Source organism: Zingiber officinale, chromosome 6B (assembly GCF_018446385.1).
Source record: "Zingiber officinale cultivar Zhangliang chromosome 6B, Zo_v1.1, whole genome shotgun sequence".
In the NCBI taxonomy this organism is placed as follows: Eukaryota; Viridiplantae; Streptophyta; class Magnoliopsida; order Zingiberales; family Zingiberaceae; genus Zingiber; species Zingiber officinale.
The window spans coordinates 83,281,419-83,292,214 of record NC_055996.1 but is presented as its reverse complement, the minus strand read 5'-3'; the positions used below and the strand labels follow the sequence as shown (position 1 = coordinate 83,292,214).

The following is a 10,796-nucleotide window of genomic DNA, read 5'->3' as shown; positions in this document are numbered from 1 at the left end:
TTATTTCGTTAGAAGGACGAATTAAATATTCTTTTTGTTGTTTACTTCTAATCATTATATGGATAGATTCTTGAATCCATCAGCAGATTACTTTGTTTTTTTTTTCAGCATTTTTTATCCATCTAAAATTGGACGGAAACCACGTCTCTCCTTATCAGTGTGCACCTCTAACAATCCGAACGCTTCTTCTAGCTCAAGCAGAAGAGGTACGGGTCCATGCGGATAGTAGTGTTCCTCTCGATCTTTCCTGTGTTACTGGTATCATTTGTTTTTCTCGCATTTAACTTTTGTTATTTTCTTTTTCTTTTTTAGTTGGCGCCATCTATCTAACTTATGTTAACTAATCTTAAGGATGATCGATCTTTATACGATGATAAAAGTGGACTCCTAAGAACAAGTCAAAATGGAGAAAATCGATCAAAGTCAAGAAGTCAAAGATATTAGCAATATTAATGATGCATCTAAGTTGGCCGGCGTGAGTGCTAGCCCGGGCATCCCACTCGAACAGACCTCCTATTTTGACTCAGTTGATCAGTCATCCTTCCCAACGAGCAGACAAGGTTTCGCTCGGCCTACCGCCCATGCGATCGGATCTAGGGGCCGATCGACATATGACTTCATGATAAAACGATGGGCCGAGTGAAGAACGATCATCTGACCGCATCCCGTAAGGCCGAGTTGGCGATCCACCGACTGAGTGGCTACCGATCAGCTCATGGGCCCACGTTGCCATATTCTTTTGGAAGTTTATGCCACCGACAACAGAGAATGTCTTGCAGGCAAATCTACTTTAAAAGCTTTTAGCTTGTCACATTACAAAGGTTTACGTGATCGCTTAAGGAAAGGTGTGAGAGACACTTTTCAACTTGTCTTTTCTTAGACAAGCTTTGGAAAAAGTGCAAATACTTTGGCATGCATGCATAGATGCTACAGTGACACTATAAAAGGGGGTCTCCATCTACAGGCGTAAGTATGCAATGCTCCATTATTCTACACGCTCTTTGCTACTATTTGCTCCCACTATTCTTCTCTTGAGTACTGACTTGAGCGTTGGAGGGTCAACACTGAGGATCCCTTCCCTGACCTGGCACTAATGCTCCTTGTGTTGCAGGACAGTTTGGAGTCTTCATCTCGTCAATAGCAGAATTACGTTCCCAGCCAACCGTCTTCTCAGCTTTCGGATAGAATTATATTTGGTGACGTTTGTGGGAATCTCACCTGCATCCGAGACGTGAAGATGGAGGAAGTTGAACGACTTGTAGGATCGAAAGCACTAGAGGGGGGGGGGGGGGGGGAATAGCGCTTGTATCTAATTCGTTCGTTAGAGTAAAACACGCAGCGGAAAAATAAAACAACACACGAACACCAATGATTTACTTGGTTTGGAGCCTGTGGCAACTCCTACTCCAAGGCCCACACTCGTTGAGTGTTTACTTTGAGCAATCACTATCAATTCGGAAATATTACAAAATAATACAAATTAAAGCACTATCAAATGTTATACCGACAACAAGGAAATCTGAAATTGCAAGCTTCTAATCATCGGAGTAGAGTTAGAACTTCGTCGGATCGTCTTGTTAGCAGCACATGGAAGAAGGATTGCTAGATTCTTGTTCCTTATGTTGCAGGACAATTCAGAGTCTTCATCTCGTTAATAGCAGAATCACGTTCCCAGCCAACCGTCTTCTCAGCTTTTGGATTGAATTATATTTGGTGACGTTTGTGGGAATCTCACCTGCATCCGAGACGTGAAGATGGAGGAAGCTGGACGACTTGTAGGATCGAAAACACTAGAGGGGGGGGGGTGAATAACGCTTGTGTCTAATTCTTTCGTTAGAGTAAAACACGCAGCGAAAAAATAAAACAACACACGAACACCAAGGATTTACTTGGTTCGGAGCCTGTGGCAACTCCTATCCAAGGCCCACACTCGTTGAGTGTTTACTTTGGGCAATCACTATCAATTCGGAAATATTACAAAATAATACAAATTAAAGCACTATCAAATGTAATACCGACAACAAGGAAATATGAAATTGCAAGCTTCTAATCATCGGAGTAGAGTTCGAACTTCGTCAGATCATCTTGTTAGTAGCACACGGAAGAAGGATTGCCAGATTCTTGCTCCTTGTGTTGTAGGACAGTTCGGAGTCTTCATCTCGTCAATAGCAGAATCACGTTCCCAGCCAACCGTTTTCTCAACTTTTGGATTGAATTGTATTTGGTGACGTTTGTGGGAATCTCACCTACATCCGAGACGTGAAGATGGAGGAAGCTGGACGACTTGTAGGATCGAAAGCACTAGAGGGGGGGGGGGGGGGGGGGGGGGGGGAATAGCGCTTGTGTCTAATTCGTTCGTTAGAGTAAAACACGCAGCGGAAAAATTAAACAACACATGAACACCAAGGATTTACTTGGTTCGGAGCCTGTGACAACTCCTACTCCAAGGCCCACACTCGTTGAGTATTTACTTTGGTCAATCACTATCAATTCAGAAATATTACAAAATAATACAAATTAAAGCACTATCAAATGTTATACCGACAACAAGGAAATCTGAAATTGCAAGCTTCTAGTCATCGGAGTAGAGTTAGAACTTCGTCGGATCGTCTTGTTAGCAGCACACGGAAGAAGGATTGCCAGATTCTTGATATCCTCAGCTGCTGCTCGAACCAGCCGTAAGTAGCCCATTGAGGGCGCCTCCAACCTCCATGGAGGGGCCCTCATCCCGCCGAGTCAGCCGTGTTGATAAGCTCCGCAACGTCGCTGTTTATTTGCCTGAGGGCGTCTCCACGCTCCATGGAGGGCGCCCTCCATCCAACGTCCAAGGCACCCTCAAGTTCCATGGAAGGTTCCCTCGCGCCACTACAAGAAAATTGGGATTCTACAACACTTAAACGACAACGCTTTTTATAAAAAGCGTTGTCTATTTTTTTTTAACAACGCTTTTAGTGAAAAGCGTTGTCTATTTCATTATTTTCTTATTAATAGACATCGTTTTTCTAAAAACCGTTGTCTATTAGTGATTTTTACCGGTCAAAGACAACGCTTCGTAAAAAGCGTTATCTATTAGACTGATTTTTAATGTCTACGACAACGTTTTATAAAAAGCGTTTGTCTATGTTTAAAATCTCATCTAAATCTTGATTAATACAAACCGTTGGATCTAGGTAAGGAGTAGAAAACCCGAACCCTTCTCCCAACTCCTATCTTCCTATCATTTTTGATCCCGAACCCTTCTCCCAACGCGGCCTTCTCCATCCAACTCCTCGGCAAACCCCTCATCTCACGCGGCCTTCTTAAGATCAAGGACAGGGGATGGTGGTGAAGGATTGGGTAGAGCAGGCGGAGATCCTGCAGCACCGGGCGGTGGGAGGCTTCGTGAGCCACTGCGGCTGGAACTCAGTGACGGAGGCGGCACTGTACGAATACCGAGTCGTCGCCACTCCGCCCCCAAATCTTGGTGAGTCTTCCCTAATCCAAGCTCGCTTTCATGTTATGCGATCGCGTTTTCTTCTTCGCCGTGGAAATCTGTCTTCGATTCACATTTTGATCTTGACACAATACGCGCAGATCGTTCGTTTTCTTCTTCGCCGAAACATGCTGCTCTATCTGCAGCGGCGGCGGCGGAAAACAAGAAAGAAGAAGAGGAACTCAGTGCTGAAGAGAATGATGTCGAACTTCACTTGCGGTTCTTGGTGAGGTTTACGTGCACGCCGGGGCTGCCCTGCACAAGCCGAGTGCCGAAGACCAACGAGTTGTTCACGCTCTGCACGTTGTTGTTCACCATCGACGCCCATGGCTTCTTCATCTTGCCCTCTGTTTTCGTCGCGTCTTCTGCGTCAGAATATTCATCTACTGGTCCGATTAGGAACGCGCAAGTTAGTTCGTGTTAATCGATGGAGGGATGTAAAAGTGGCAATTGGTTTGATCTATCAAAACTTACTTTTCATGGATCGGACCTGCTGCCTCCTTATCTGATGGCTGAAGGACGAAGAAGACGTGCCGAGATCCATGAAAGCGCCGACGTTGTACCCGGCGATGGTGATGCCCCCCATCCCTCTCGCTCCTTGTTTGTTTGCTGCCGTCGCTGCGGCGCTCGTCGGCATTGCCCAGCCTTTTCCGGATGCCGGGGAGTACTTTTTCTCCTCCTTCTGATCTACTGCCGCGGAATTAATAGAGGGCGGCGGCGGCGGCGGGATCAAGTTGCCATTGCCACCGTTCTTAATTCCCTCTACCGCAGTTCCATTTTTCTTCGGTTGCTGCTCTTCGACGGTACGCTTCACTTGGATTTCAGGAACCGTCTTGTGAGAATTTCGCTTTATCTTTCCCTTTCTTTTTTACCGTCACTGCCTGCTGCAAATTTCAGGCATTCCTGGCCATGTTTGTGGCTCAAAGATCCCAAAAGCCAGCTTGGACTCGTCAATGGCCACCTCCACATCTCAGATGCCCTCCACGCCCCCTCTCTCTTTTCCTGAGAGCAAACGTTGATCTTGAGCTCGGCACAATCCCCTCCTCCTCGATCCTTTCGTTGCCTTGTTCCTAGGTATGCTTTCCTTTAGAAAAGCAACAAACAAAGATGCTCTCATTCCCTTGCTGAACTCCTGGAATCAATGGGAACAACTTTGCCTGCACACTATATAACCAACACTAATCTCATAATTGTTTTACTGGTTCCCTTTGTTTTCATGTGATTATTCGCTTCTCGCACACACAGAATCATCCTCTGCTTATTGCAACCTAGGAGTTTGTATGGAGGTAATTAATACTAGTGTGTAAGATATGATTTCCTAAAGTTTTCAGGACTTTGAGGATATAGAATCATATTCTTATTCATAGAACTCATGCTAATGTATGTTTCAATGGCACAGACTATAGAGCTAAAGGTGGACATGGTTGCATTACATGAGAAGAGATTGAGGAAATGTTTGTCCAAAGTGAAAGGTAAATAGTTACTTATAACATATATTTTAATGTGTATGTTTATCATTAATAATTTGTCTCTAATTTTTATAGGCTCCTTGACAACAAGATGCCAAATAATGTGGTTACTATGTGATGCGATTTATGAGACAAATTGTTGAAGAAGTTGAAATTATCGAAAGAGATTCACTACGATCTATAGTAATGTTTACTTACTTATGTCTCAAATTATTTGAAATAAACTATTTAAAATATGCAAAGTCAATGTTGATTTTTTTTTCTCATTAATGTTCACAGTTCACACAAGCAGAGTATTCTCGAGAAGAAATTGATGAGGTGCGATCGGAGTTGGCAGAATGTATACAAGATCATATTTATGAGTAGGTGCGTTCAAGTTTATGTAAGTTTATTACCTTGTTTTAGCTAAGGTTTATGTAATTAAGTTCATTATCTTTAGCAAGAAGCAACTTTTTGCTTCTTTAGAATCCATTTTCAGATATGAGATGCAATCTACCCTTGTTTGTTATTCTCAGTTTAATCTGTGATAAAGAGTCTTCTTGGTCATTAACTGAATTATATAAACTGAATGCATTTTAGAATGGAGAAATACTGAGATGTGCTCCCTGAGCTTCTAATTTTGACAATTGTTTGCTAAATTTTTTATATCAGTTGTAGCCATATGATAGTCCACTTGCTCAATTCTTCTGTTATTTTAATAACCTGGAAAGTTTAGATGAATCATATTGTCACGTCAACAATAATAGTATGGTATACATGAAGGGATATAATGCATATGTTCTTAGCTACGATATATATGTCTATTCTCTATCGTGGCAGTATTAAAAATGTAAACACTTCATTCTGTTAAATTATGGAGAATCTAGTAAGTGGACTAATTGATGATTTGATTGTTACAAATGAAATCATTTGTGCACACAATTTGGGAAATAAAAAGTCTGCTATATATATGTTTGTTTGCATAAGTATCAGAAATATGAATTTCGGGCTATATTGAGTTTAGGTACACTTGCATTTGAAAATTTGTGAGCTAGAAGACAAAAACATCTTGTTTCTATATATTCGAAGGACTATATATCTATAATCTATCTAGAAATTATATGGAAAATAAAAATGCATATATATATATATATATACACAGAGTTATGGTTAGAAGTTTTCTAACTCATTCTCTCTATATGGATAAATATAGTTAGTTCTATAATATTTATTAAAGTAATTAATACAGAACTAAAATAAATCGCTAAACTAAGATTGAGTAATAGGTAAGATTTGGTAGTTTTCCAGATTTCTATATATTAATTTTCTCTTACATTATGTGTTACATGGGCTTGCTTAGCTTAGAGCTTAGAGCATTGCATTTGTAATGTAATGGCCATCAGTTTGACTCCGAGAATTATTATTAAAACGTTTATTAATTCCTTTGTTGTAGTCACTTGGATTATGACTAGGCATGGATGACAAATAATCGAGTCTACTTAGCCCAAGTCCAAGCTTGAATCATGCCAATTCATACAGACCGAAAAGTGAAGTGTGCCTGATCAAAAGAAAACATAATTTCTTTATCTGGTAAATGGTTTAGTGCATTACTCTTTGCAACTGAAGCAGATTCTTTGTGTTTCCAGTGCCTTAAGGCTGGTTGTTACATCATTTTCAATAAATCTCCTCCTTTAGCATTTCATTGTGCAGCACCAGCAACTTCATAGTTAACTTTTAAAATGCGTTACAGTGTTGCAATGCTCTGAAGAATATTAATGTCCAAACCAGAACATTAGCAATCGGGTAAGCACTTGATTGTTCATTTTATGATACTTTTATCTTCAAGTGGGTCATGATTCACTTTACAACTTCTATCTTTGAGGAGTTGGTGTGCCACACTGATATATTCTATTCTATGGTTGTGAATGATGAGTGATGAATATCAAATATATGCAGCTCTGTACGTCCAAAGCATTTGAAGGCCCTAGCACCAGTGCACATTAATACTAAGTTTATCAAGCTGGATGCTGAAGTTAGTAAACATAAATAACTCTGTTGCTTTCATAATTCTAAAGCTGGAACTGACCATACCAGATTTTCCACACAGAATGCACCATTTTTCGTGACGAAATTGGCAATCAAAACACTGCCCTGTGTTATTTTATTCAGGTGAAATTTCAGTATATCAAATTTTTTTCGCTTGGATTTAAAGCAATCCCTAGTTTGTTGCAAAATTATTTTTTTTTTTTTTAAATGCAATATTGTTAAAGTTAACTACTAAATCTCTGTTTCAAATTTTTGTAAATCAGATTCAGAAGTGAGATTTGTTTTATCATCTTTAAGTTAATCTACCTTCAGTTTATTGCATATGATGTATAGAGTCAGTAGTACTAAATTCAATGGCTCAAACTGATTTTTTCTTTCATTCCAGGAATGACATTGCCTTTGATAGGATAGTCGGCTTTCAAGATCTTGGAAGCAAAGATGATTTTACTGCCAGAGCTTTAGAAAATCTTCTTAAAAGAAAAGGCAAGCACTTTCTACTTGCTTCTTCTTACACGTATGCTGGTCGTTATCTAACATGATTCTTTTTCTAGGAATTATTAAATGTATCAAGAAAACTGCATAAATAAAAAAAAACAAGTGTAACTTTCAAATGCAAGGATCGGATTGGATTGGAGGGAGGATTAACAAGAAGAACATCTATGTGTACCTGCTAAGAGCTGCAGAATCTGGATGAATACCACCACTGCAATTGTGATTTGAGTAATGAAAGCCCTTTGGTAGTGGTCTCCTATGCAAAATGCAAAGTGTATCTCACTATAGGGGAGGAAGTAAACTTGGGAGAGCATGTGCTTGCCTCTTAGTAGATCAAAGAATAAGCTGCATGAGATCAGTTTAATAAAACAGTCAGATAGCTGCATGCAATTTGAAAACTATTTTACATCAAGGATCTGAAAATCTTCATTAAGATTAGTGTAAATTTTGTTTCTTTTGATAGAAAGTCATGATGATTGTTTTGTTTCTTTTGAGAGCCATCAGTAATGCTCATATATGAACTTGAAACATATTATTGCTACTTTTGTAGGTGGATACAGGACAGTCGAGATCAGTACACTAAGGAGCATCTGGATTCAGTAATTGATCAGTACACTAAGCGTATGGATTCAGTAACTACTGTACTATTTTGAGTAAACAGATTGTTGGCTACTTCAGTATTCAGTATTCAGTAAACAGATTATTGGCTAAACAGATTGTAGCTGTTCAAAACAGATTTTTTGTGCTCTTTTGTTTTATATGTGAATATCACTATATACTTTGAAACAGAATTAGTGTAAATTTTGATATTTACTAGCTTTTCATATAATTAATTATTAATATTACTTCAATGTCAGATTTCTATTATTTTTATGAGTTTGAAATCATTAACTGAGTTGATTATATGTAAAATTCGAATCTAGACATGGTAAAAGAAAAATAATAGTTTCGTAAATATAAAAATAATGATTTTTAAATAATTTTTTTTCTTTAAAACGACAACGCTTTTAAAGTGTTGCAAAAAGTGTTGTCTTTGTAAAAAACAACAACGCTTTTAAAGCGTTGTAATAGTGTTGTCTTTGCAAAATATGACTACGCTTTTAAAGCGTTGCAAAAGCGTTGTCTTTTCTACCAAAAACAACGCTTTAAAAGCGTTGCAAAACGTTGCCTTTGCATAAAACGACAACGCTTTTAAAGCGTTGCAAAAGCGTTGTCTTTGGTACAAACGACAATGCTTTAAAAGCGTTGTCGTTGAGCAGACTTTTTACAACAGTGCTTTTAACAACGCTTTTTCAGGCAAAAAGACAACGCTTTAAAAGCGTTGTCTATTAGCTTTTTTGTTGTAGTGCGCCTTGCTGTGAGGTTGTCGACCAAAACATCCGAGGTGCCTCCAAGCTCCATGGAGGGTGCCTCGGGACTGTTCATCCAAGGCTTTTCTTGTGTGATTTCCGTCCTGCAAGGCATGTTAGTTTACAAACAAAGTATACCCTATAAAACAAGATTAGTACAATAAAATAGAATAAATAGAAAGTTATTTTGACAGTCTCCGGACTGCCCGGTTCTGACTTCGGATTTCATGTCCGAAAACCCTAGATCGAACCAACGTCTACTGTTCTCTCACCGGGGAACGCGTCATCACCTACTCCACTCAGGAAAGTTTACCTGTTTGCCAGATTGATCATTGAAACCAACTGGACTTTTGCTTAGCGTCCGAATCTCCAGGACTTTCTGTTGGACGTTTGATCCACGACCCATCCAGTCTTCCACCCGGTTCGCGATACCAGGATTTCAACCTAGAGTCCTCAACTCTAGGGTTTTTGCTTGAAGCCTTCGACCCGCCAAGACTTTCCGCCTAGGGTTACCACCCCTAGGACCTAGGGTTACCGTCCCCTAGGATTTTTCACCTACCAACCGCAGCTAGGACTTTTGCCCAAGTACACTTAGGATTTTCCTGTAATCTCATTCAAACTCGTTAGATCACAAATAACCTTAACTTTGAACCCTTTGCTATTATCAAAACTCAGGTTCGATCGTCGGATGCTTCCTGCACCAACAATCTCTCTCTTTTTTATTATGACAACAAAATTCAAAGTTAAGTAAACCATAATTTGATAAAAGCATAGTTAAAAAGATATAACATCAAAATTCAAGAAATCAAGTGCATTTAAAAATATTTAAATGACAACAAGTTGCAAGTTGGGTCTCCCCCTTAATCACTTATACACAAGTTGCGTCTCCCCCTTAATTACTTATTCACATTTTCCTCCCCCTTAATTACTTAACTCTTACTTTTTCCTCCCCCTTTGTCATACATCAAAAACAAATAGAGAGAAGGTTGTAAAATGACTTAGCTTTGAAAAATGACTTACCAAAAATTTGAAATAATTAAATAATTAAAATTTAACTAAGTACTTTAGTTTTAAAAGATGTGGATAAAAACTGAGTGAAGTACAAAAATTTTTTTATAGAAAACTTAGTTAAAGTAAAAATTTTATAAAAATACTTATCTTTAAACATTATTTTGTTTAAATATTTTTTTTTAAAAAATTTGTTTAAACACTAAACTTTAAAAGTATGATTTTTGTTTAAGCACTAAGTTTTAAAACTAATTTTTGTTTAAACATTAAGCTCAAAAAATAATTTTTGATTAAACATTAAGCTTAAAAGATTGCTTAAAAGTAATTTTTGTTTGAACACCAAAAAATATTTTGTTTAAAACTAAGCATAAAAATAATTTTTATTTAAACATTAAGCTTAAAAAATAATTTTTGATTAAACATTAAGCTTAAAAATAATTTTTAAAACTAAGCTTAAAAATAAAAAAAATAAAAACTAGACACTCACCCCTTCCATCCCATACAAAAAATTTAGAAAATCAAACTCTTTGGGTCAATCAATGAGTTTTGATCAAAATCTATTGATGGACCTAGAGGAATCGATCGGATCCATTCCAAGTCCTGTAGTTTCACATGGCTCACAGGAGTCCAAATATGCTCCCATTTACTCTTTTTAGACCTTCTTAGCTTTCGTCCAAACTATTTGAATCTTTTTGTATATTATGGTGCTGGTATGAGAAGATCAACACCACCTTGGTGCTGATCCTTGGAAACCAACACCATGCTTTGTGATAAAAATCCAAGGCCATGTTGGTGCTGATTTTACAAGACTAATACCAACGTGGTGTTGTTCTTGCAAAAGCAGCACCACAATAGTATTGGATTTACAAGACCAACATCAATGTTCATGTCACTTGGCATACGACCATAACTTCTTATGGGAGTCTCAGAACTATGGTTGGAGGTCATATATACATTCTAGACACTCACCCTGTCCACCCC

At 38.4% G+C, this 10,796-nt stretch overlaps 2 protein-coding genes across 3 annotated transcripts; one reads left to right on the top strand and one right to left on the bottom strand.

Annotated features, from left to right (window-relative positions):
* The first annotated feature begins 3,210 nt into the window (after positions 1-3,210).
* On the top strand, positions 3,211-8,267 carry LOC121992887 (thioredoxin domain-containing protein PLP3B-like). Of its 2 annotated transcripts, XM_042547506.1 has the most exons (10): positions 4,134-4,275; positions 4,370-4,758; positions 4,872-4,944; positions 5,017-5,124; positions 5,221-5,323; positions 6,671-6,723; positions 6,877-6,952; positions 7,028-7,089; positions 7,352-7,449; positions 8,009-8,267. In XM_042547506.1, the coding sequence occupies exons 5-10, from the start codon at positions 5,255-5,257 to the stop codon at positions 8,059-8,061; spliced, it is 411 nt and encodes a 136-aa protein (XP_042403440.1). In that variant the 5' UTR covers positions 4,134-4,275; positions 4,370-4,758; positions 4,872-4,944; positions 5,017-5,124; positions 5,221-5,254; the 3' UTR covers positions 8,062-8,267. The 2 variants fall into 2 exon arrangements, 1 of the variants encoding a protein (XP_042403440.1); XR_006115015.1 differs by lacking the exons at positions 4,134-4,275; positions 4,370-4,758; positions 4,872-4,944; positions 5,017-5,124 and adding an exon at positions 3,211-3,463 and having other exon boundaries at positions 7,352-7,898.
* On the bottom strand, positions 3,683-4,441 carry LOC121991172. The gene is made up of 3 exons (XM_042545191.1): positions 4,434-4,441; positions 3,947-4,335; positions 3,683-3,855 (listed from the first exon to the last, which is right to left on the bottom strand). Exons 1-3 carry the CDS (start codon positions 4,439-4,441, stop codon positions 3,683-3,685), a joined length of 570 nt encoding a protein of 189 aa, XP_042401125.1.
* Positions 8,268-10,796: the final 2,529 nt, after the last annotated feature.